The sequence below is a fragment of the Erpetoichthys calabaricus genome, chromosome 11 (assembly GCF_900747795.2).
Source record: "Erpetoichthys calabaricus chromosome 11, fErpCal1.3, whole genome shotgun sequence".
Classification (NCBI taxonomy): domain Eukaryota; kingdom Metazoa; phylum Chordata; class Cladistia; order Polypteriformes; family Polypteridae; genus Erpetoichthys; species Erpetoichthys calabaricus.
Genome location: NC_041404.2, coordinates 18,655,469 through 18,683,202, shown reverse-complemented (window position 1 = coordinate 18,683,202; position 27,734 = coordinate 18,655,469). Strand labels below are relative to the sequence as shown.

Genomic DNA, 27,734 nt, shown 5'->3' with positions numbered 1-27,734 from the left:
ATAGATACTCATTATTCCCCGGCATGCGTCCACCCATGCTCTCGAGGCATTTACATGCCTGCTCATGTGCCCGGACGCAACAACTCACCAAACACCGCGTCACTCGCTTTCGTCTCTGCTACAGTACACATGCACCTCTAAGCCACGTTGACTTTTCATTACTCTTTTCGGTTTCGGCTGCATTTCTATATATAATCCACCAAGTCATCCAACCATGGGATATGAACGACAGAGCACCGCCCACCAACTCTAACCCTCCTCCCACGTGATAGGGAACTCACGACACAGTCCACCCTTGCTCTCGAGGCACGGCTTGCTCATGTGCCTGCCCCCAACAGCTCACCAAACACATCTTCGCTCGCTTTGGTCTGTGCTACAGTCCACATCCAGCTGTGAAACATGTTCACTGTCCATTTGCCTACCATGGCTACCGCTTCAAATGTATTTCATGGAAACAACACTTCTTTCAATGTTATACAAATTCCTGCGTCAGGTAACTGTTTGTTTCTATCAGTCGGTTTTTTCTGGAAAAATGTCATCATCGAAACTGTTGCTATCAAACTTCGCAACATGGCTGTAAGCTTTGTTTGCCAACATTGGGATAACTTCCGCGACGTGCTCTCCGTTGTTCTTAGTCACAGAAGGAATGTTATACAGTCAGTTATACAGTGGCGAGGCAGAAATTGTGGCAATGTCCCAAATGCTTCGGGCTACTATCACCATTCACTTCCGAGAACATCCTAATGCCTCTCCTCGAGTTTGCAATCCAGCCCAACATCTCTCCATATTCTTGCTCTTTAGCGGTCCTTTGGATCATGGGCATTACAATTACAATTGTATCCTCAAACCCACCCCATTTGGATAACTGTCTTTCCGGAAGTATTCAGCCATCAATAATTATGCGGCTAGGGCTAGTAACAAATAATAATAGTACTACTAACTAAACAGTATATAATCTCATAAAGTGAGTCCTTTGTGTGGTAAGTCTTAAAGCACGGTGAAAGACAGAATCCAACGTACAGGACAACAGTAGTGTTTCTTTTCGGATTTTCTTTCCAGATTTATCAGTTTTTGAACAGCACATTGCACAGGTACGATTGTTTTCTTTTCTGTTGGAGGTATATAATCAATAAAATGTTTACCAATAAGATGCCCTGAATTGATCGGCGATGTTCTGTGTCAACTGTGTCTCTTTAGCGGTATTGTGGATGTGCAGCAATGATTTGTTGTACAAGTTGGCTTGTAAAATTTGCATGACATAGTTTTGCCAGCTTTTTGTTTGTATAATACAAATGCATTCCAAATGCATTGTTCCACCAAATGACAAAATATCTTTATGTAGTATTTCTTTTGTTGCCTCCGCATAATGGGATAGAAAGTCAATTCTTGATCCACGTGATTTACGCCATCAAAGTAGGCACCGATGACATAGTAAATCTGTACTAATTGTATTTCGGATCAAACATGGTCTTTTCCTATGTACAGAACTGAATTCCAAATGTATCCTGTTTCAGAGTCACAAAGCTTGTAAATTTTTATGTGAAATCTTGCTCTTTTTGATGCATTGTACAGTATCCATGACAGTCTGCCCTTTAAAAGCCATTAGACTTTCATTGATGCTGACATCACAGTCCAGAATGTAAACGCTCTGAAATTTTACTACAATTGCCTGGTATATCTCAGATTTTCTTCATTTTGGATGCTGGATGGGTATTCTCATCAAAATCTTCATTGATGGTAAAGTGCAGATATTTCATAATTGGTGAAAACCTACACTCGGTTTCTCTCGGGACTAAATCTTTTAGCACGATTTTTGCAGCCCGCTCAGGTGGAACGTTAAGGAGGTTAATAGACTTAAACCATCTCATGCAGCCTCAAGAACTGTAATGTCACTCAGACTTTTGGCATGAGGTACTATTTTTTGCCTGTCTTCTGATAGAAATGAGCACACCACTTGCTGCTGTTATAAAAAATATCTCCACCATTTCATATGCTGAATCCTAGTGTGTCATGTCAGCTGATCATGAATTAGTTTGTGTTCGGGTATCCAAGTCCTTTGTTTCATTATCAACTGTCTCTACATTTTTTTGAGACCTGCTGAAAGCAGACACACTTTTTCTTAATCTTGAGGGTTGCAGAGACAGAAGGTATGTTTAGGTTCTTGTGAATTGCAAGGTACAAATTGTGCTCAAAGCAGGGGATCCTTGTAAGATCTTCCTGAAATGCTTTTTTGTTTATCACTTGTGATCCCAGCCGTTTTTGTCACGTCTAGCTGCGAATCATCTTGAACAACCTCCTGTAAGGCATCCCTTAAGCCCAACAGGGCCCAAACACCAGCTTTGCATGTCCCAGGACTGGGTAATAAACTGGAAAGTTACTGCCATGTATGTTGAGGCATACCTGCTGTTTCACAAATCAGTTGTGGTTGAAAAGTAAGGCTTCTGTGCAAGACTATTAATTACTTTTTATTTCCTCATAAAGTGTAGTGATTTTGGTGTAAATGAAAATTTCTTGAAGGAAGACTATCTTTTATTTAGTTGCTGCACAAGCTGCTGAAATCCAGGTTTTTTTAACAGTATATACAGGTACTTGATCCCTCCATATGTATTCTGCAATTGCCCTGTTTAATCATTTTGCTTCTGGTTTTATTTATTTTTTTGGGTCATACTTTTTATGTAGTGAAAATACAACTGGTAGGGTAGGCTGTGATTGTGAAGAATTTTTCTTCTCTTTTTAATAATGAGACAAACCATTTAGATGTGACATTTGCAACATGGTTTATTTTTAGAAAAATTAATGCTACCTATGTCTTAAACATTGCCAGTCAAAACATAAATATTAAATTACATAGCCATTGTAATCACATTCAAAACCATTAAATTGAAACTTTTAAAATTAGACATTATAAATTATCACACAGCATTGTATTTTAAACACAATTATTTTTTACTCATCTACTTATAAAGTAGATAGGAATGGAGCACATATCCATCACTTTTACATGCCTTTTATATATTCTGTTAAAACCAAAAGATTTCTAACAATTGCATGACTCTAAACAATTACAATGCCAGATGGTTGTTTTAATATGGGAAACGTTTAACAAACTAAAAAAATGCACGTCACACCTTCAAAAGCAACCGGCACATAAATATATTTCCTTAATTAAAAATACAACAAATTCTTCTTGAAACTCTGTACTGTGTTGCATGCTGGTCCTTTAAATGTGTGGCAAAACTGATAGTGTTTACCACCCTTGGTCAGTATTGTACGGTAGTACAACTTGCATATAGGTTTGTGTGAATAGTGTTTACCACCCTTGGTCAGTATTGTACGGTAGCACAACTTGCATATAGGTTTGTGTGAATCCTTGGGTTTACCATCTTCATTTGGAACAAAGCCAAAGTATTTCCAGGCACCACTGCGACTGCACTTTGTCAGTTAAACGTGACGGAGAAAGCCTGACATAACATTGAGTGCAATAACTCAGATGACTCAATGTGTGCAACATCAGAGAGTACTTGAAGTGGGGTATGTAAAATATATAACATGAAAATTAAATATTGAAACAGTTTTAGACATGATTGGATCGATACCATTGATGCTTTCAATGTTTTTAACACCGATTCATATTTAACAAGATAACACAAAACAATTTTGTCATTGGATGCTACATACATTTCAGAATGCATTATAGTCAAGTAGTGAATGTAGGAGCAATATACAATAGGATCTGCTGCTTTTAGATGGGTTGAAATTTCTGAAAATTTGACGTTGTGTGCATTTACTCCAAGCCTTTTTTATAGATATTACATAATCAGGATAACTTTAAAAATATTTAATCAAAAAAGCTGAAGTATTTTTTGGTTCAATGCATTAGATTGTATTAATAATCCTATTCATATATTGTCACTAAACAAACCTGTCTTTTTGTTCTTTCATGTGTAAATCTTGAGTAGTGCTCAAAAATTAGAAACTTCTGGAACAAAGTTCTAGTGTGCTAAACTTGCTCAACATAATGCATTAAATGTGGTTTGTTTTTTTTTTTGTTAATTTTAGCTTACCAAAACAAAAGATGCATGTTCTTGGAAGAATCTTTTCTTATAATTGAAAGAATTTGGCGAGGGTTTAAACTGAAAATGTAAATACTAGATATATATGAAATGTACTGTTTCCTTTTTACCCTATGTAGATAATGATTCAAGGTAACTGGCTGAAGATTGTTAACATCAAAAATGCTTTAGTATTATCAAAAATCAGTAGTATCTTTTGATGCAACAGCATATTTAGGTAAAATTTCTCCTACTATGGCTCAAAGCAGGACTGTTCCATGTTTTGCAAAGGGGGAGGAAAAATTGTCTAAAAAAAAAAAAAAAAAAAAAAAAAAAAAAATAAAATAAAATTTAACATTCACATATTAAATCTAAGTCATTCTGTACTTTAGTACTCAGTATGTTGACAATTCTGTGTTTGTCCTTGCTTATAGCAAATACTTTGGTTTTCTTTCAGATTTTACTGTTGGATATTGTATTTATGGATTTGGGAGGGGTGATTGCTGCATTTACTTTCATTGTCTGCTTTTATTATTTTTAATAGTCATTACATTTTGATTAAATACTGTGATAATAACATATATATGCTAATGTATGCTTTATATATTCATTATATATTGTTGAATTGAAATTTGGAGATTCCATTAGAGTTAATATTTAATATTGATTCAGTAGTATGAATCACCACCCCCCACAATCTGAACTACTTAATTTGGATTCCCCCTTAAACAAGCTGAAACATCCCCAACTTGTGTAGAATTAACTGTAGTGAAAAACGTAGCATCTGAAATAGAATATGCTGTTAAACTGAGAGAGGGAAAATGAAGTTAAAAGATGGTTGAGCTGCTTTTGATCTGTTCCAGTGCCAAAATATTCTCTTACATTTTTTGGAGTCATTTCAATGGTTAATTTTCCTGAACCATAAGTTTACAGATTGGGAAAGACCATTTAATAGGTAGATAGCACATAGGATAATTTTATAAAAGGTATAAATTTCTAGAAATTTAAATCTTATGAGTAAAGAAATCATGTGCAGATATAGTTTCACCTACTCAAAATGTAATAAAAATCTGAACCAAGAAGTGACCAAGAGATAGCAGGAGTAATGAACTGTTTGAAAGAAGTGGAGAAAAAGATATTTTTAAAGCATTACTAAAGGAGAATTTGTGTAAGTACATAACTTGCAGAAAAAAATTGGCTGTTTTATTATTTCAAATATTTCCATGTTTATGTAGTTTGTCATAAATGACACTAACTTTAAGGTGACAAGTTAATTCTGACAGAATGGCTGGAGGTTCTCTGTTATCCATCCTGCACTGTAGTGACTTTGGCATAGGAAGAGCTGTTACTTTTTCATGTAAGTGTGTAACATAGAATGTAGTTAATGAGATAAGAAATGCGTGTTTTTCAGCTCCTTAACTTTACAGAATATTTCTCTTGACAAAATACTCTTAATTTTCTGTTAAGAGTACAATATGTATATGCATTTCTACATATTGGTAGCAGAGTTTTCTAGGTTGTTTTTACGTTGCCTGAGAAATTGAAGCAATGTCCGTTCAGCCAATGAGAGACAGTGATCTTTTTGTAAGTGTATTATTAACTGTTAGTAGTTTCCACTATTTCTGCATTGATTTTCCTCCTTGTCCTTTGGTTTTTCCTTCTGCTTCTAAAACATTTACAGGATAGGTTAGTTGGCAAGTCTAAATGAGAATTTTTTTTCAATTACACATTCTGGGTGTTTACATGAGCTAGCCTTGGGATGAAGTGGTTGACTCCGTGGAGACATCAGCTCCCCATATTTGCAAACGTGATATCCAGGTTAGAAATAGGTGAATGAGGAATTTAGCAGGCAAGGATCCACAATGTAAAGATGTAATTGACTTGGCTTTAACATCATGACAACATTATAAGGTTTCCAGAATTTCACAGAAAACCATGCCATGGATTTCTTTAAGTTTTGAGTATGTTGGAAGAGAGCTGGAGCAAGATAACAAATTTTAAATGGAAAGCGGTTTCATTTCAGACGAAGACATTTATTAGGGCTTTAGCTACCAACCCCTTAATTGAGATACTAAGGAAATTTTTAATTTGATCTAAGGGTAAACACATTTCCTTTAGCTAATGAATTTACCTTTTCTTTTGGTGGAGTCTTGACTATTTAGAAATAGCAATTACACTATGTATGTAATGCATACACCACCTTCCTTTCAGTTAATTGTTTTAACTCTTTTAGGGCGGATGTCGACTTTTGTCGACAGGAGGGGTTGAAGGCGAATGTCGACAAAAGTCGACATCCAGGGATAGGGGGCGACAATCAGCTGTTAATGGCGACAAATCTCGCTGTCACGTCACAGTGCTTGGAGAAATGCTAGACTCGTTGACTCAGCAACTAAACCTTGCGTGTGCGTGAGTTGCGAAATGTAAACAATGGCAAGATGGCATCGACATGTGAAAAGGGAGCGAAGCAAGTGCAGAAAAGAAAACACTCAGCAGACGATGTTTTGCGCATTATCGCGGAGTCGGACTCTTGATTTTTCAGAATCGGATTTTATTGGCAGTGATCAGGAGATCGAGCAAGAGAGTGAGAAGCAGGCATCAGCTGATCAGACACCAGCCGATGCTGCGCCAGCAGATCTGCTGCCAGTTGAGTGCCTTCGCGCAGCCGATGCATCTACGGCAAGGTTCGCATGGGATAAATACACAGACATTGATCTGTTGAGAGCTGATCTGGCTACCGGAGATTACAAGACGGCATGGCTTGCTGTTGGACACGACAGATCACCAGCTGCTGTACTTCAGGCTGCTCTCTCCTGATGCTGCTTTTCAGCTACTGTCAGACGAGACAAACAGGTAGGCAGAGAATTTTTTTGAATCGCGGGCTGCGTTTGCATCGCATTCTCGTTTTTCAAAGTGGAAACCCACAACGAAAGACGAGATGAAGCGCGCTGTGGCATTACAAATAGAGATGGGACAGAACTGGTGATATAACTTCAGGGAGCATTGGTCCAAATGTGTTTTGTCCCCTGGTGGCTTAGGTACATGCTGCTGCAAAGTTTTATTCACTTCTGTAATAAACAGAAGCAAATCCCATAGGGTGAGCCAGGCTATAATGCCATACATAAAGTTCATAAAGTTTCAGAAAATGAAAAGAGGTGACAATACGATTTTCATGCAGGCAGAAAACTTGGTGGCAGTGGCATGGCACGATGGCAAATGGGTGACTTGTCTCTCTACAGTACACACTAACAATATATGTGAGAAAGTGCAGCAACAGACAATTGAAAAATAGGCACCAAAGCAACACATATTGTAAGGAGTGCAATGTGGCAATGACTGAAATTGGCTGCTTTGAGCGAGATCAGACTTTGCTGTGTAAAATGTATGTGATACGTATGTGAAATCATAGAGTATGCAGGCTCATACAACATGCAAGACAGTAACATTTGTCAAAAGTAAATATTTTTTGTTGATTTGATATGTTAAACAATTGCTTTGTGTTCTTTTTTTAAAAAATGTTAGTTTTTGGAAAAATATTCAGCCCTGGGAGAAAAGAAACAAAAAAAAAAAATTAGCCCTAAAAGAGTTAAACATAAGCTGCTTACTGACTTGACATGCAGAGCACCAACATCAACCAACTGAAGGAAATATGTATTCTGTGATTATTAACATGTGTTAATTTTAAGGTGCTAGGCACAATGAATAAAACTTGTGTCACTAAAATTCTCAAGAATCCAACCATTACAGTTTTTTTTATTAATTGTCTTTTTAGTGTTTGTTTGCAAGGTATTCTCTCGTCAGTTCCTTTACTTTGATTTAATTGATGTCTGAATTCATTTTGTCCAAATCGTAGAGTACAATTTCTTTACTGCAGACTTTTTATTTACTGTATTTTAAAAAAAAGTTAATGCTCATTTCAGAAAAAGCAAAATAATTTTATGTGGGTATATTGGGAAAAGGATGCTAAGGATAGAGCTGCCAGGCAAGCGGAAAAGAGGAAGGCCTAAGAGAAGGTTTATGGATCTGGTGAGAGAGGACATGTAGGTTATGGGTGTAACAGAGCAATTTGCAATGGTGATGGACAGGTTGACAGACGAGATTAGACAGGAGTCCCTGTGGACTATGATGATTGCTGCTGATGATATGATCTGTTGCGAGAGTAAGGAGCAGGTTGAGGAGACTCTGGAGAGGAATGAAGGTCAGTAGGAACAAGACAGAATACATGTGTATAAATGAGAGAGGTCAGTGGAATGGCGAGGATGCAAGGAGTAGAGTTGGTGACGGTGGATGAGTTTAAATACTTGGGATCAACAGTACAGAGTAATGGGGATTAGGGAAGAGAGGTGAAAAAGAGTGCAGGCAGGGTAGAGAGTGAAAGGGAAAGTCTATAGGATGGTAGTGAGACCAGCTATGTTATATGGGTTGGAGACAGTGGCACTGACCAGAAAGCAGGAGACAGAGCTGGAGGTAGCAGAGTTAAAGATGCCAAGATTCGCACTGGGTGTGACGAGGATGAATAGGATTAGAAATGAGTACATTAGAGGGTCAGCTCAAGTTGGACGGTTGGGAGACAAAGTTAGAGAGGCGAGATTGCGTTGGTTTGGACATGTGCAGAGGAGAGATGCTGGGTATATTAGGAGAAGGATGCTAAGGATAGAGCTGCCAGGGAAAAGGAAAAGAGAAAGGCCTAAGAGGAGGTTTATGGATCTGGTGAAAGAGGACATGTTAGGTTATGGGTGTAACAGAGCAAGATGCAGAGAATGGGAAGATATGGAAAAAGATGATCCGCTGTGGCAACCCATAACGAGCAGCTGAAAGAAGATATGTACTTCATAACTTAAGAATTTTTTTTTTTTTTTTTTTAAACACTCTCCCATATACAGAGTAGTACTAAGGCTGGGTATCAGCACTGATGTCCTGATTTGATATTGATTTTATCCTGATTTAATTAGTGTGCACTGATATTTAATTTAAGTGCTGTCCATCTTTTAGAGATTATATTAATGTTCTCTATGCATAATTAAGTAATGTGACAAATTTCAGTAACACTTTATTTGAAGGGTGTCTACATAGTGTCTTCATAGCATATGCATAAGCATGGAATGCCATTTAAAAAGCAGTACTTGATTAGCAATGACAGTTAACATCAGCATTTGTAAAACGTGGAACAAAATATTATTGGTTTAAAAAAAAAACAAAAAAAAATCTCAACATTGCACTCATTCAAAATTCACCATAATTTAACTAACATGTGTTGTCATACCAGAGTCCACAAATATTATGGGGGCCTCCTTGTTTTAAAAACCGTGCAGTGAAATCAATTTTATTATACAACAAAATCATCTTGCAAATAATATTAAAATAATCAAATTGTTTTTTAAATGTTATTCAGTAACCTCTTGTATTATGAATCTCCACGTAGATACCCTTCAAGTAAGTGTTAGCCAAAGATATTCCCCCATTGGACATTTTAAAATCCTTGAATTAGCTGCAATTAAAGAAACGGCAGGAACACTTTTGTAACCTGTAGAATTGTAGAAAGATGCATCTTCAGTTGCTCACATTTAGCAGGCACATTTGAGACAGATTAAAGTGTTTCCTCACAATTCCTTCTCGGACATAAAATGACGATCTAGATCTGATTCACTCCAGCGGCATTGGATGAACGGAACATAAAATGCAAAGAACCGGCCATTGTGACTGACAAAGCTGTTTATATGATCTGTGCAGTATAGCTTATGGAGCTACTTCACATCGGCTGCTTTGCTCACACACTCGGTGTTGGAAAAAGTCCAACAATTGTCCATGCTTACTCAGCTGGGGCAGGCGTGTTAAACTTTTTTCACCATTGCAGTACAGCTAGCCACATGCTTAACGTGAAGCAACATTTATTGAATTGCAAATGTACAAACTTGGGATTGATGTGGTCCAGCGATGAAACGGCACATTGGAAATACTAGAAAGGTTTTTGGAACTACAACCAGCCATCTCAACAGTGAGGTTGCTCCCAGTGTGACTGGCATTCAGCGCTTTTGTCTGCTTACTCTCAACTTCATAATGAAAATAACATTTTCAAAAATATGCAACTAAAATTAAATCTGAAATACCTGGTTTGAATAAGTGATCCACCCAGAGTTAACATTATAATCTTGTTCTAGTACAGCCAGTCACCTTCCAGATACCATACCAGGCTAATTGGATCCCCTCCTGACGTGAATATAATAGTTCTGATTACAAGTACTCCAGAATAAGTCTGTGCTTTCCTTGAGAATTTCACTGCTAGTAGTGCATGGCAACACAGAGAATGCCCATACATCCTTATTGGAAAGTTGCTTTCAAAAAAGGCTGCAGGATAAAGATGTGGAAAAGCACAAGTTTGGAGAAGGATACAAAAATGATTACTAAGGGTTTAACCTGTTCCTTTAAGTACCATTTAGTGCATTATTGAGTAGTGGAAACTATATGACCCCCACCAGCAGCTTGCCTAGATTGAGCAGTCTCTCCAAACAGGATGACCAAGCCAGGAGGACAATTGGTATCTTTAAAGGACTTACACAGACTGACCAATCTCAGCCAAGAACACTTGTATGTGACAACAATATCCCTATCTTTACACAGGGCTGGTCTGTGTGGCAGCATGGCAAGAAAGAACCATGTTCTGATAAGTACCACACTAAGTCTCATTTGTGCTTTGCAAGTAAACACTTGGAATATTCTAACGCAATGCCGCAAAAGATTTTATTGTCAGATGAGACTAAGATCAAACTTTTTTGACTAAACTTCAAATGCTATGTTTGGTAAAGCCACACCATACCTTCTGTGAAGGATTGTGGTGGCAACATTCTTCTGTGATTGTGTTCCTCTTGAATGGGTCAGTTGTTCAGGATTGATAGGGAAAATGGATGTGGCACATCACAACCAGATTCTTGCGGAAAACCTGTAGCCCTGGCTGCAAGACAGCTGAAGATGGGCCAGTGGTTTACTTTCCAGCAAGACAGTTTAGTCTAAATACACTGCAGATACACAATGCAGTTGCTTAAGTATAGTAAAGTGAATGTGAGTGGCCTAAGAAGTGCCCTGGTTTAAATCCTATTTAAAAGAGGGGGGAAAAATGTTGATTCAGTGATAACCTTGTTTGGGTTAGTCAATGTAATGATTTATACTGTCTATGACAAATATATCCAGTCAACCAAAAGCTATCTTGTAAGAGTATATTTGTATGATTTGTGCATCCTTGATTCTTTCTGTTCTGTTAGGTAGTGTGGTCTTTGCTGGTGGTTTAGATTTTGTACCTGTTTTCATTCAAAACCTGCAGAGATGCTAATTTTTTGCACGTCTTATGTTTTATTATAAGACCAATTTTGCTCATAGTTATACTTTGTGCTGTATGTTTAGTTGTAAACAAGTTAAGCTATATGATATGTCTTCTTTTGCCAACTGCTATTTTCCTTGATTCATGGCACTTGAGGGTAAAAGCCTTCATTAACAGCTGTTTGCTTTTGTGATATATTACGATAACATTAGTTGTTTACATAAATGCAACTTTTAATCCTTACTATGGTGGAAATTAACCTACTGCTTTAGACTTGTTTAAAACTTGTTTTTTATGTTTATTAAATACATTTTCTACCACTTTTTGTATGGGTAATATTGAGAATTCATCCAAGAGATTCATTGAGACAATCTGTATGGCATTGGGAAAGCCATCTGAGGGAGGAAGAGTGTAGTCAGATTATGTACATTACATCTCAGCAACAGTTAACCCAATTATGCTGTCGTCTTTAAATTATAGTGCACATTGTGTCTTTTTTTTGTTAAATTTTTATATTGTGGGTTTGGACCAGCATAAACAGTTTTCTGTTTTAACTATTATTTTGATAATTAGTGGTACATTAATTTCTTCCCATTATCATGCGGGTTTTCTCTGTGTGCTCAGTTTTCCTGCCCAAGTCTAGTAATGTGCAGGTAAGGTGAATTGCTGTATTGTATGAAAATTGCTAAAACCTCTTAAAGAAAAAATGTGTAGCTAGGGTCTAGAACAGAGCCATTTCCACGACATGTGAATGGAGATTCTGTACCTACATGTCAAAAAGTTTAAGTAGGTTGTGCTTCTCCATTTACACCAGTATCCCAGAAGCCTACAAAAAAACTCATAATCCTGGGCCACCTTAAATGCCTTTGCAACTCTCCGTCAGTCTTTTGTTTTGCACATATGTTGATCAGCACAAGCAGCCTGCTATCCCATTCCCCAAGACAGAGCTGAAGTCAGTTGTAAAATTCTCAGAGCTCAAGTTTGTTTATCTGGGTGTGAGGTGCCTGGAGTTGTATAGGGTAAATTATATATTTCGAATACATACATTTCATGTATTTTCCATGTCCACAACGATCTGTGTAAATGTAGGATGACAGGAAATGCGAGGCAAGAAATGCTGAACACATACCTAAAACAAACTTTTTCCATGTTATACTAATAATGACATGAAGTGTATAATATGTGAAGACTTTAGTACAAATATCAAATAAACACGTGGACGTTTATTTAGGAATATAACCAAAGGAAAAAAAAATTTACATGTTGCTGTCAATGAGTTAAAAACCCATGCTTAAATGTCAATTGTCAGAAAGTTGATCTGTATTCTTGGATGGTGCAGAAGTAAGAGCTGCTGTCTTATGACCAAAAAGTTCTGGGTTTGAGTCCGGGCACTCCGTGTTTTGAGTAGTGAGCTGCTATTATTATTATTACTGTAATATAATAAAAACATGCATTTGATATGAGTCTGTAACACCCGGTGTAAATTGTGACTACTTATAAAAGTAGGATAGCAGGCTGCTTGTACTGATGATCTCATTTGCAAAACAAAAGATACTGATGAAGTGTGAAGGAATTTAAGGTGGTCTAGGATTGAGTTTTTTTCATAGGCTTCAGGGATTCTAGTGTTTAAATCTCACATCCAGATGTATAACTTTATTAGGACACACATCTCTGTCGAACTTGATGACACTGAGCCCCAAACCCAAGACACAGAAATACAGCACACACGGTATGAATAACCATAAAATATTTAATGACCATTCTTCCTCCTCTCTACCTCCGTTGAGTGTTGCCCGCTGCCTCGTAACTCGTTACTCGAATGAAGTGAGGCAGCAGACTCCTTTTAAGTTGGACCCAGGAATCCACACACAGAAAAGGTAGGGAGGTCCTCCACCAACAGCGCCATCTTTCGATTGCCAAGGACCCTGACTCTAAGTCTCATGCACCCCTCTGGGTGTCCTGATTGGGTTATCATATGAGAACCACTGCCACTTAGTGTATGGGGAATGTAACCACTCTGATCCTTGCCTTTTTTTTTTTCCCATCTCTCAAATTATACCAGCCGGGTACAAATTTATTTTCTTGTCCTGCTAACTAATCTGCTGCCGTCCAGGTAATGAACTTTCTCAGATCTGGCCAGGATGTCTGTTCTCCTGCTACTCTGTCTGTCTGTGTGTATGTGTATAAGTCTCAGCAGTTGGTAACTTTTAAATGCATTAAACATATAACTAGGGCCCTATGGAATCAGTAAGAAAGTAGTAACAATATACAACAAAACAAACAATAATGAAATGGCACTTTACATTCCTTTTAATAAAACAGCACACTAGCACAACTGAACCTTATTTTGCAGTTCCATTCATCAGGTAGGAGCCCAGATCCTCCATGATGCTGTATGCTGAGATTGGAGTAGGACAGTGAGTGCCCTCCAGAATTGTAAGAGCTGTTACTAGTGTGAGATGAAGGTTAACTTCACTTTTAGAGAAAGGTTGACCTGGTTTTAAGGGCTTGTTGCATCTGAGGAAAAGCCTGCTCTTCTGGCCAGGTTTGTAGGTGACCAGTTTATAACGGAAGAGTCAAATGTGGACCTTGCATGCCTTGTCACCACGAGGCAAAACATTCATTAAATCCCAAAACGTCGTTAATTTTTAAAAGGGAATCTGTTAACAACCAGTGCCGTTCACTAATAACATTTTTCTACAGGAAAGACTGTTAATACCAGTTAAATACCTGTGTAATTTAATCAGTTAAACGATTCACAGTAAATACACCACGTACATTTAGAACTGCTTACATAAAAAAAATTACCATACAGGGTGGATACATACATATAGGGCGGAGTGGTGGCTCGGAGGCTAAGGATCTGGGCTGGTATCCAGAAGGGTTGCCAGTTCGAATCCCTGTCACTGCCAAAAGAGATCCTACTCTACTGGGCCCTTGAGCAAGACCCTTAACCTGTAATTGCTCCAGGGGCTCTGTACAATGGCTGACCCTGCACTCTGACCCCAAGGGGTGCACGAAAACTAACAAATTCCTAATACAGGAAATTGTATAAGGTGAAATAAAGAACAAAAAAAAAAAAAAAAGTTTACTCACCCATCACTATAACTATGTGGTCTCTGCTCTCAGTGGTTTCATGAACTACAACATATATTTTCTTGCCATGAATGGTGTCCATATGTTGTTCAAAGACACAGGGTAAATGAGTTTAACGAAATCTGCTCATTTTCTGGCAGCACGCCTGCTTAATAAATAAAGGACGCATCTTCGTAATTTTTTCGAGTGGTATGTCTGAGTCTCATGGACACAAACTGGTGTCTTGCATTGGACATGTTGTTCCCTCTGTTACCTGAAGGGGAACACTTTTTGATCTTAATTTCTCATTGTTTTTGAAATGGGTCTTAGATTTGACGTGGTCATTGCAAGTATCTTTTTATGTCCAGTGTATGGTATGCTGGCAAAACTTATAGAAAAATTGTCCAGATTCGTAAAAGTTGCTAGGGTATTGTTGTGCCCTCAATTTTGCAGTTTAGCTTGTTTCTTAGTTTTTTTTCTACATAGGGTATCCGATACTGCTCGCTTTGACATTTCTGTCTTGTGCAGCTAGCTAATTCACGAAACGTGCAGGAAACATGCATACAAACAGAGGCAATCCTGAATTTCTAAAAAGAATTCGCTTGAAAAACAAACTAGAAAATATCAATGGTAGAACTATAAATTATTTAATTGTTTGTTTTATTGGGAAGTTTTGTAACAGTCACCCCTTCCGTCTCTAAATTTTGCACATTTCCGTTTTTAAATTTAAAATCTGTTTTAAGAATTAATTCCGTGATTCCGTCCATGTTTTCTGCATCACGGAAATTATAGGGCCTTAGATAACCTGAAATTTTTTTAAGCCCAATTTGTGTGTTGTTTTTTTTTGTTTTTTTTTTTGTGCGATGTTTAAACATCAGTAATTTCAATAGCTATGTTCTCTTCTGTGTGTATGTGTGTGTGTATATATATATATATATATATATATATATATATATATATATATATATATATATATATATATATTTTTTTTTTTTTTTTTTTTAAAGTTAGCCCCTTACAGAACATTTGTCTATATTGTTTGTTCATGTGAATGAATAAATCATTTTATTGATCAAATAAAATTAATCTGGCCATGAACACATACTGTATGCTATACAATTTTGATTTTAGCAACATTATTAATTGTGCATTCTCTGTACCACTTGCAGTTCCAGTAAGACTTGAGATGTGTAAAAGTCAATCAAACCATTTAACTCAGGCCTGCTGCTATACATGTTAAAAATGATACAGATGACAAACTTTGGTAAACATGAAGCATTTGGTTTGTTTTAATTTTATTAACGTCCTTCGTAGAATGCATGCTGATAATATTTATGCAACATACTGTAGTGAAACATCTTGATGGATGATGAGGGTGGGGGGGAAGAGACCTTTTTTTTTTTTTTTGGGTTATTAAACATTCATACATTATTTGCAATTATATACAACTTTTGTCTTCACTTGCCTGGTTCTAGCTAGATCAATTGGCAGGTAGGAAGTTGTGTAGCTGCCAAATAAAATTGGGTTTAGTCCCAGCTCCAAAAGAAGTTATGTAACTAAGAAATGTTACACCTGCTTTATTATACTCTGTCGAGCAACTCTGTCAAATTCCTATTGACTTGATGTCTGCATGTGAATAACCTGATTTTGACATATGGTGAAATTTGACAGAACTGTAAAATTAAATTTCAATCCTTATTTTCAAAATTGGATTGTTGGCATATGTTAATACTTCAGAGAGACGTGGTAGATGTTCCAAAATTTTCACTGAAATTTTTGTATGATTTTTTTTTTTTTTTTTTCCCCCCCTTAAACTATAATAATATCCTGCTTTTCACATCTGGCGATTTTTGTCTTTGTTGCTAGCAACATGAACCGTGAAGACCGGAATGCTCTACGTATGAAAGAAAGGGAAAGGCGAAATCAAGAAATCCAACAGGGCGGAGAGGCCTTTCCAGCTAATTCTCCTCTCTTTGCTGAGCCTTATAAAGTTGTAAGTTTTTTTTTTTTGTTTTGTTTTTTGTCTTAGTCACAGTCTGATGTGAATAATAATAAAAAATAATCACAAGTTATTGGGTGTGTATAGGTACTTTTTCACAGTTTTCTTTAGGGTTATTGATGAATATTTAACTATGAATTTATTTTTATTTTAAAGCAGTGTAACTTTTTTTTGCATGCACTGTAATATTTTTTTTGAGAGGATCTGGAAGGTGCTGATTAATATTTGGTGCAGAGATTTAAAGTGAGTTTTAGATGAGGTCATTAATTTCACATTGCACAGCAGTGACACAAGTGAAATTAACACTCTCCACAATTCTAGTCAAGTTTCTCCCCAACTCAAATGGACTTGTCTGGAAAACCAGTTCATTTATTTAACTCGATGGTTAATGGACTTCAAAATGCAGTATACATAAAGTACACAAGATTCTTCTAACTAAAGTTACTGTAAAAATAGGTAGAAATTAAACTAAAACTAAGCCACTTTTTTTTATGTTTGCCTAAAAGTCTTATTTTTGGAAAGATTTTACAAACGGAAGAGCCTTCTGTTAGTCTAGGAAATTTCAGATGTAAATAAACAGTGGAAAAAATGATCAGTTGCCTAATTGGTACTATTTTGCCCAAACAGCCATTATTTTTCGAAAATATGAACTAGAGAAGTTTTCTTTCTATAATGTGTTAAATTTTTGGTGACATTGTGTAATTATTTTTTGTTATGATACCTAGTAACTAAAGAGTTATAGGCAAAACAGTATGTTTTAACATTACTAATCATTGTGGCTAAACTTTAGTGCCCAACACTTCTAAATTCCCTTATTGCTGAAGAGTTGCCTGCAGTATTGAGCCATTGTTTGTTAACAGCATGTTTAAATCCTACATCATCTGGTAAAATGTTGTTTAATCTTATAAAGCTTTTCACTCTACAAACTGCTAGACATGAAATACTGTTTTAGTATAGATGTTCATAATATGTTGTCATTAGTCTTTTCAGTTCTAGTCTGCGTAACTAACTTTTATAGTAAGATGTTTTTCTTAGCTTCTATTAAGTGATGCAAAATTTTACTTATCCTAAAGTTTCAAGGTTATTAGTATAAAGGAATGTAATCTTCAAATGGAGCTTTGTCCATGATAGGCTATTTTGGGTATATTTCTGTTCAGTATTTGCTTATTATTAACCAGTCTTGTGAGCTTTATATGTTTTTTGTTATTGAAAACAATGCAGATGAAAAGAATGTCCGGTAGGGATTACATATTACCTTTCAAAGCATTCAGAGTGTCTGACCATAAGTTTAAATGCAATATCTTTCAAAGGACTTTGATATTCAGGATGTTTTTGCTCATAATGATCTGAATGACTCCCTTTTCAACATTTTACAGTGACAAGGATTGTGATGGGAGGTGAGGTCATATCTAGATTCTTTCAAAACTGCCTGCTTACAAGTACATAGGTAATGCATTTCAAAGTATTAGATGCAGCAAATTTTTCAATACTCATTGAAAAACTGAAACGCACCACTAGTGTGGCTAATTTTTATAGGTTCAACTTTGAAAATGTAGAATGTTTGTCTGTTAATGGAGTACTAGAACAGTCAGGGCTTTCTGCACACTTTGTGTTGTAAATTTGAGTTTTCATTGATAAATTTGCCATTCTGCCCATCAGTGCACATTCTGCCCATCAGTGCACATTCAATAGCTCATAATGACAGAGGAAACATTTTCAGAAAGGTGTGCACATTTATTTAAAACTAAATAAGACATGATAAATACTTGAGTGACGTAAACAAGTGAAATTTTATCTAATGATGGTAATGTCTACTCAGATTTCACATTATTCCTAGTGAATAAACCATTTCAGTTCAAGAGAATACATTTTCTTGTAAAATTGTTTTGCAATAACTGTCAACAAAAGCCAAGTCACTAGGAAAAGCAGAAATGAATCTACAGCACAAATGTTTTACTCGTGTGTAATGTAGCATGTTCAAAAGCCCCTCCAATGACCTAATTTATGTGGCTGGTGTATTTAGCTAAGGCATCTTGCAGCATTTGTGGTACAGCTGGTTACTTTTTTGTTTCCAGTTGGAGCACAGGCAGGTGAAGTGATGTGCTAATGGTTGCCTAGAGTCAGTAGCAAGATTTAAACCCACATCTTCAGAGTTTGAAGTCCTAGGTCCAAAGCCTCAATCACTACAACACACTGCCTGCCAAAAATATTAACTTTTGTCAGTCAGTAATTGGAGAAAAGAATGCAGCCTTACTTGAGTTTCATTCATAACCCTATCATGACATCCTGTATGGTGCTCTGGTATACACATTTAACTAAAATATTTACAGCCTGCTATCTCGTGTCTTCTGTTAACTTTCTGAAGCCTTCTTTATGTATGGCCTGAATTTGTTCTATGCCTTTCACTATTGCACATTATATCCCTCTAGTGTTTGCTCTTTTCGTCATGTGATTTGACAGCCAAAAATCAAGCTGTGGTCAAAAAATATTTGTAGGTTACACTGTTACGATAGCTGTCCTGTGCTTAATAACCTTTATTTTCATGCACATGAGTGGTTTTTTTTTTTTTGTTTGTTTTTTTTAAAGGTGTTATTAAAGGTTAGTGCTGGTTCCACCTTTAGCCAACACAGCTCAACATAATTTGCAAAGTATTATTTTGGATAAAGTTCGCTGCTCTGAAAGCAAGCCACTTCCAAATAACTGCGGTCCCTTGCTGTTAAGATATACCACTCTGCCTTAAAAGAAATTCTGCATCGTTATCGGCCCTCAGTATGAAAGTGATGATTAAGGGAGGCATCTGATTCAGATTCATTAGCAGAATGACATTGGCTGGTAGATTCTGGTATTGTTGCATTTACTATTGTTGCTGTTGCCTTCTTGCTCTTCAGCCACTGTAAAAATACTCACATTGTTCCATTGTGGTCCTGAGGTGTCACCTGTTGCACGAGTGCACTCTGGTCCTAATCTAGGTGGTTTATTGTATGGTGGGTGTGGCAATACTCTGTAATCAGCACATGCTCCCCAACCTCAACCTGGTGCCTTCTGTTTATTCATACGTTCCTGCAGCATGACATTAACTGGACTTGTTGTTGTGGTTACATAATGTATTTGCAATTAGCTGTTTGAGTTGTGTGTGTCTGGGATTGGGTAGTGGGGCCGCCACTGGACAGAAGTTTGTAAAATGATCTAACTAAACACTATTAAAATTGAAAAATTTGTAAGGATCCTGCAAAATACTGAATTATGTTGCATTGTTTGTGAAGATCATATACAGTGCATCCGGAAAGTGTTCACAGCACATTTTTTCCACATATGTTACAGCCTTATTCCAAAATGGATTAAATTCATTTTTTTCCTCAGAATTCTACACACAACACCCCATAATGACAACGTGAAAAAAGTTTACTTGAGGTTTTTGCAAATTTATTTTAAAAAAAAATTAAATAAATAATTGAAAGCACATGTACATAAGTAGGCGGCACGGTGGTGCAGTGGTAGTGCTGCTGCCTCGCAGTTAGGAGACCCGGGTTCGCTTCCCGGGTCCTCCCTGCGTGGAGTTTGCATGTTCTCCCCGTGTCTGCGTGGGTTTCCTCCGGGCGCTCCGGTTTCCTCCCGCAGTCCAAAGAAATGCAGGTTAGGTGGATTGGTGATTCTAAATTGGCCATAGTGTGTGCTTGGTGTGTGTTTGTGTGTGTCCTGCGGTGGATTGGCACCCTGCCCAGGATTGGTTCCCTGCCTTGTGCCCTGTGTTGCCTGGGATTGGCTCCAGCAGACCCCCGTGACCCTGTGTTCGGATTCAGCGGGTTGGAAAATGGATGGATGGATGTACATAAGTATTCACAGCCTTTGCCATGAAGCTCAAAATTGAGCTCAGGTGCATCCTGTTTCCCCTGATCATCCTTGAGATGTTTCTGCAGCTTAATTGGAGTCCACCTGTGGTAAATTCAATTGATTGGACATGATTTGGAAAGGCACACACCTATATAAGGTCCCACAGTTGACAGTTCATGTCAGAGCACAAATTGTCTGTAGACCTCCGAGACAGGATTATCTCGAGGCACAAATCTGGGGAAGGTTATAGAAAAATTTCTGCTGCTTTGAAGGTCCCAATGAGCACAGTGGCCTCCATCATCCATAAGTGGAAGAAGTTCGAAACCACCAGCATTCTTTCTAGAGCTGGCCGGCCATCTAAACTGAGCGATCAGGGGAGAAGGGCCTTAGTCGGGGAGGTGACCAAGAACCCGATGGTCACTCTGTCAGAGCTCCAGAGGTTCTCTGTGGAGAGAGGTGAACCTTCCAGAAAGACAACCATCTCTGCAGCAATCCACCAATCAGGTCTGTATGGTAGAGTGTCCAGACGGAAGCCACTCCTTAATAAAAGGCACATGGCCGCCTGCCCGGAGTTTGACAAAAGGCACCTGAAGGACTCAGACCATGAGAATGAAAATTCTCTGGTCTGATGAGACAAAGATTGAACTCTTTGGTGTGAATGCCAGGCATCACATTTGGAGGAAACCAGGCACCGCTCATCACCAGGCCAATACCATCCCTACAGTGAAGCATGGTGGTGGCAGCATCATGCTGTGGGGATGTTTTTCAGCGGCAGGAACTGGGAGACTAGTCAGGGTAAAGGGAAAGATGACTGCAGCAATATACAGACATATCCTGGATGAAAACCTGCTCCAGAGCGCTCTTGACCTCAGACTGGGGCATCGGTTCATCTTTCAGCAGGACAACGACCCTAAGCACAAGGAGTAGCTTCAGGACAACTCTGTGAATGTCCTTGAGTGGCCCAGCCAGAGCCCAGACTTCAATCCGATTGAACATCTCGGGAGAGATCTTAAAATGGCTGTGCACCGACGCTTCCCATCCAACCTGATGGAGCCTGAGAGGAGATGCAAAGAGGAATGGGCGAAACTGGCCAAGGATAGGTGTGCCAAGCTTGTGGCATCATATTCAAAAAGACTTGAGGCTGTAATTGCTGCCAAAGGTGCATCGACAAAGTATTGAGCAAAGGCTGTGAATACTTATGTACATGTGATTTCTCAGTTTTTTTTATTTTTAATAAATTTGCAAAAACCTCAAGTAAACTTTTTTCACGTTGTCATTATGGGGTGTTGTGTGTAGAATTCTGAGGGAAAAAATGAATTTAATCCACTTTGGAATAAGGCTGTAACATAACAAAATGTGGAAAAAGTGATGCGCTGTGAATACTTTCCGGATGCACTGTATATAATACCATAAATGCCAGTTTCAGTGTATCACTTGTTGAAATAGTCCTTACTAAATTTTAAAATGTATAAAATTATTTTGTTGAATAGCATTTTGGAGGGAAATCTTTTTAATTCTTTCTCAACTTTGCAAGGATCTCAGGGCCTTCTTTCCAGTGAATTCTGTGGACAGTTTCCCCTATATGCATTTACTTAACCAAAAATAACAATGCACTCAATGGTGCCAATACATTGTAAAGCTCACACATCTATATGCATACTCGCATACATGTGATCTGCTTCTGGCCACACTTTTCATAATTTTGCCTCTTAGTCAATGCCTTTCACCCAAATGCTCTTATTTAAAAATGCTTTTAATCAACACTTTTCGTCATGTGGTGGGTGCGGCAACGTGCTATCAGTGCATGGTCCCAACCTTTGTGCCAAGTCTTTCTCTACATCAGCATTACAGTGTGGTGTGTGTGTTTTGCGTGTTGCTAACTTGTTTCAATTTTGACATTGATGTCCATATTTCTGACTTGATCCTTTCTTGCAAAATTTGTGAATGCTTATTTTTAATAGTCAGAAACCCAGAGTTTTCCAATAAAATGTCTCCTCCTTTAACTGCCAAATTCATATTAGTTTATTTTAATGGTTTTTCCAGTATATAGTCTTTATTCCAAAATCTGCTTGTCTTACTGTTAACTATGAGGACTGATGAAGTGGAAACCATAAATGTACTCCTCCATAACTGCGTGACAAATGAAAAATTTTTTTTGTTTGTTTGTGTGTCAGTTAGACATTGAGTATTTTCATTTCTTTTTTCATGCAAGGTGATAGCAGGCGTGTTATACATGTACTTGGCCTGAATTTTAAACAGTCATTCTGTGCTGTCCTAATCGACTGATCATATTTTAAGGACTGTTTAAGTGGATTATCAATTAGTATATATTTGTAGTTTTTAAAAAAATGCTTCATACTGAAGTATACTTAATCTTTTGCGACCTATATAACAGGTAATTGATCATATTGCATGGCTGGAAGTCACTGCAGTACACATTAGTCATCACTCTGTTTTACACCAAAGGAATGGCATCTGTGGAAGAAAAGTTAAACTTAGGGGTCACATAGTCAATTAGGATAAAGTGTTTTGATATGCTTTCCATATTAAAATATAGCATTCATTGTAAAGATATGGTGTAAAGAGTTAATAGATGTCGGAAATCTGTTCAGTCATACTGCATCAAGGAACCAGATAAAGGTCAAATGAGCAGAAACATGTACTGAAAGGTGACTAAGAGATGACTAAGAAGTCTGCAGATGTCCAGTAAACAACCAGAATGGACAGTTACTACATACACAGAAATTTCAAGAATGGTTGCACAACTCACTGGGTATAAGAAGAATAAGGATATAATAAAGTAGACTTTTATATATCATTTTAATGTAAGCCAATGAACCAATTAGAGTAAAATGTATGCATCGAATGACAGTGTATGTAAATTCAATAGTTTATAAAATTGACCTCTATCATTTTTCCATTATCATTCTGACCATGCTGTAACAGACTACTTTTGAAGAATGCTTCCTCTTTAAGACTTTGTATTATTTAAAAAAAAAAAAAAGTATTTATACAGCGCCTTTCCCATGCTCAAGGCACTTACAGAATATAAGAGAGAACGGCAGGGTATACAGTATATAGCATTGTACAAACCTGATAAATAAATAAAGAAGATTACGACAGTGAATTCAGAAAATAAAAATCAGAAAAACATAATTGATGGTCTCGCACACACACATACAGGTTACATGAGCATTTTGACAGTAAACTGAGAAAAGGGTAATAAAGTCAAGTAGAGCTAAAAGCCTTCCTGAACAGATGAGTTTTTTGAGTTTTTTTTTTTAAAAAGAATTCATGGAGTCAGCTGACCGGATTCATTTTGGTAGGTCATTCCAGAGTCTGGGCGCTATACAGCTGAAGGCCTTGTCACCCATGGTGTGTAGATTAGTGTGGGGTACAACAAGATTGCCAGAATCAGAGGACCTTAGTGGGCGGGCAGGCACATAGTGATGGAGAAGGTCACTGATGTAGTTTGGCACGAGGTTATTTAAGGCTTTGTAGGTTATTAGGATTTTATATTCGATTTTGTAAGACACAGGGAGCCAGTGAAGACTGAGCAGGATGGGTGTGATGTGCTCGCTGCTGCTGGTTCGAGTAAGGACTCTTGCAGCTGAGTTTTGAATAAGCTGGAGCTGTGATATAAGATTAGAAGGGGCACCTGCCAGTAGGGAATTACAATAATCGATGCGGGATGTGATAAAAGCATGGACAAGTTTCTCAGCATTAGAGAAGGAGAGGAAGGAGCGAACACGGGATATGTTACGGAGGTGAAAGGAAGAAAGTTTTTTAGTGTGATTTATGTGGGCGGAATAAGAGAGGGAGGAATCAAAAATGACACCAAGATTTTTTACAGTAGAGGCAGGTCTGATGAGATCACTGCCAAGATAGACTGGGAAGGAGCTCATTTTATTAAGTTGCATTTTAGTCCCAATTTGCAGGAGTTCAGTTTTATTGCAATTTAATTTTAGAGTTCTGCTCCATCCAGGTTTTAATTTCACTGAGGCAGGTTGTGAGCTGAGAAAGCTGATGAAGTTCCACATTTAACATTGAAATAGAGTTGAGTATCATCTGCATAAAAAATGATAAATAACCCAGTACATAGCTACGGATATAATATGGCCAAGGGGAAGCATGTAAATACAGAAAAAAATTTTAATTGAGAAGTAATTTAAAATAAATAAATAAATAAATAAACTTTTCTGTTAGAGGATAAGTTTCTTTCGTTAACTATGATGTGGATTTCTACCATACATTATAAGTATATAATGATGCAAATGATGTTTTACATGCTGGATATTGTTTATTTAAGCCTAGTATCTTGTTCTTGAAAGTTACAAACAGGAGAGTAGAGTTCATATACCTTTTGGACTGTCATAATGCATAGAAATGTAAGTGTAAGCTTTTCACTACAATTACAGGTACATATCAAAAGATGCAATCAGTCACGCAGTATTCTCCATGTCCACAAAATGTGTAGGGTGAAAGAAATTACTAAAATGAGGTGAAAATTTGGACGATTGTCCTGTGTGTTCTTTCCAGAAACCCAAAGTAGGTTTTCTCTGGGAAGTTTAAGGATTGTGATACCTAACATCTCATCCCTATTTTTAGAAGTAGGAACAGTCCAACATCCTTTTAATCTATAGTGAGCATTCACCCAGATTATAAGTTAGATACCTGAATGATACCCTGCAGTTTCAGTATTTTATGATGACTGTCTCAGCAACTTTGCAACTGTAGAGCTTCACAGCCAAAATACCATACTTTTGAATTTTTTTTTTTTTTTTAATTGTTAAACATGAGTTTTTTCTATGGAATGCTATTTGTTTTTAATAAAATCAATAAAATAAAAAAAAACCAACAAAATACCATACTTTACTGCATTACATTTGAATTATTGGAAAGAAACACCTTCATATACAAGTAGTCTCTGTGCAGTCTTAAACAATGGTGTGTGTGTGTATTATATAAATTTTGGGAAGGCAAGACATTAACTGTTTAAAAAAAAAAAAAAAAAAAAAAAAAAAAAAAATTATTATAATGTGTATGTATATAAATAATAAGCAATATTATACACTGTTTTAGGTTAGATGTGTACTGCAGCACTTCAGATTTGTTTCAGGCAGTATGTTCGTTTTTTATAAAATTTTGACTTAAGGTAATTTCACTGTGTCACTTTTCTTTACAGTCCTGCAAAGAGGATAAACTATCTAGCAGAATCCAGAGCATGCTTGGTAATTACGACGAAATGAAAGAACTTATAGGAGATAAATCACTTCAGAAGCTCATCGTAATGCCCAAACCAACTGTCCCATCTACACCAGAAGACAAATCTAGTCCCTCTCTTTTTAGGGAACAACATAGCAGCAGTGGCTCAAGTCAGAGCAGCAAATGGACTCCCGTTGGACCTGCTGCAAACAACAACTCCTCCTCTTCCTCTTCCTCAACAACTTCTTCACAATCACAAAAACGATCTAGTGTACAGAGCAGCCACAGTAGTGGCCAAAGGACTAGCAGCAGCAGTACCCAAAGACATGAAAGAGAGTATATTAGTGGACAAAAGAAAAGCAAGCATGGGTCAGAACATTCAAAATCTCATTCATCCAGCCCTACCAAGGGTTCTTTGAATTCTAGCCATTCCAGGTCTCATGGTAGTGAACACCATAGTAAAGAGCACCATCGGTCCAAGTCACCACGAGATCATGAAGCAAACTGGGACTCTCCTTCTCGTGTACACACTTTTTCATCAAATGGTCAGCATGCAAACCAGACTTTTCCACCATCATTGATGTCAAAGCCCAGTTCAATGCAGCAAAAACCAACTGCTTATGTCCGTCCAATGGACGGTCAGGAGTCTCTTGAACCCAAAATGTCATCAGAGCATTACATAAGTCAGTCACATAGCAGCAACATTGCAGAAATGAAACCAAGCAGCAAGGCATCTCTTGCTAAACTCAAGATACCTTCTCAACCCCTAGAGGTAAGATATTTGAGTGTATATGTGCTATAGCTAATTTAGTGAAATAAAAAAGTACTCTAGTTGTAGGGTTTTATGATTCCATTTTTGAAACAGAATATCTAGGAAACTGTAGTCCAGGTGGGTTAGTTTGCTAGCAATAAATGAAATGCTTTCATACAATTTTCTGTGTAAAGTATAGTAAAACACAGCAAAATTAGCCTTTTGTTTTTATCGTTTTTTTTTTTTTTTTTTTAATTTTCATTGTTTAGATTCAGTAAATCTATCTGGCATGTATTGTAGCTTTTTTTATTTTATTTTTTTAAAACACAATGCCATGTGGCTCTGTTTAGTCCAATTTCTTTAAAAAAGACTTGCTGCCGAAATTAAATGTGTTACCTTTTTTTAACTACACCTTTTCTGAGATGCCAGAAATCCCTCATAGAATCAGTGACATACTGATAAGCTTAAATTGTTATTATTGGTTACTTGTTGCCTATTATGATATCCAATGTCAACCAGTCCAAGAGATTTTAAATCTCAAGTTCACATTCTGAAGGTTTTTTTGTTTTTTTTAATTTATACTTAGTTTTTTTGTTTCCTGTTATTGATTAAGTAGGGATAGAATGCTGCATATGTATGTACCTAGCAGTTTCTATATCATGGACCTGGCAGCTGGTGGAAAATAACATGGGATATAAAGTTTCCTTTTAAACTTTTGCAGATAATTCTCAATTATTTATGATTACTTAGTGGCAATGAAAACTGGAGAAAGTAAAGCTTGTTAACCTTTATATCGAAAGCGTATTAGACTTTAAAGAGACATTCTAGTTTTTAGGCAGTACTGTAGTTTTTGTGTGTTTTTATGGCAGGAGTTGTGATTCTTGTTGATGATAGTAAGAAGAAAATTGTGTAAAATTGTTTTATGTACTAAATTTAGTAGAATTATTGAAACTATTTAAAATTAATTTTTACCACTTTCCTTAATATAGGCATCAATGTCTGGTGATGCTAACTGTGTAGATGAGATTTTAAAGGTAAGAATTTAAAAATCCTTGCCTCTTAATTTTTTTCTTTTCATTATATTGTGTATTTCAAATTTCTCCTTTTATACATCCATAATTCATTGCATTAAATGTGTACTTTTGTGAATGCAAAATTCTTTTTGTATATTGTATTCTATTGGATAAATTGGCAGTCTCCCAATTTTTGTAACAGTCATTTGCATTTCACAAACTTATTTCACAATTTTATTCTTTTAATATATACCATTTTTAGGGTGGAGGGGTAGTAATCTTTTTCATATTTACATATACATTTCTCTTATGCAAGTCAGATGAAACCCGCAGTTTTATACAGTATTTATTTAAAAGTATTTGCTGTTATGTGAATTCTTAAATATTTTTAATTGAACCTCAGACGGCCTCACAAATTAAAACAATATTTTCATTATTACAAAGCTTTAAACTTTTACCTCACATTGAATAAATAAGCAAATCTGAATTCATTCTTAGT

General features: G+C 36.9%; 1 protein-coding gene across 9 annotated transcripts in view; it reads left to right on the top strand.

The window, feature by feature from the left end:
• The window catches only part of aff4 (AF4/FMR2 family, member 4), a 116,198-nt gene that overhangs the window by 43,929 nt on the left and 44,535 nt on the right, over window positions 1-27,734 (top strand). For 7 of the 9 annotated variants that reach the window (XM_051933976.1, XM_028812759.2, XM_051933975.1 and 4 more), the window contains exons 2-4: window positions 16,303-16,429; window positions 25,452-26,243; window positions 27,212-27,256. In XM_051933976.1, coding sequence (XP_051789936.1) covers window positions 16,307-16,429; window positions 25,452-26,243; window positions 27,212-27,256 — 960 coding nt within the window. In that variant the 5' untranslated portion in view covers window positions 16,303-16,306. Of the gene's footprint in view, window positions 1-16,302; window positions 16,430-17,823; window positions 17,883-25,451; window positions 26,244-27,211; window positions 27,257-27,734 lie in introns of those variants that run through there. The other 2 variants (XM_051933977.1, XM_028812761.2) reach the window with 2 other exon arrangements.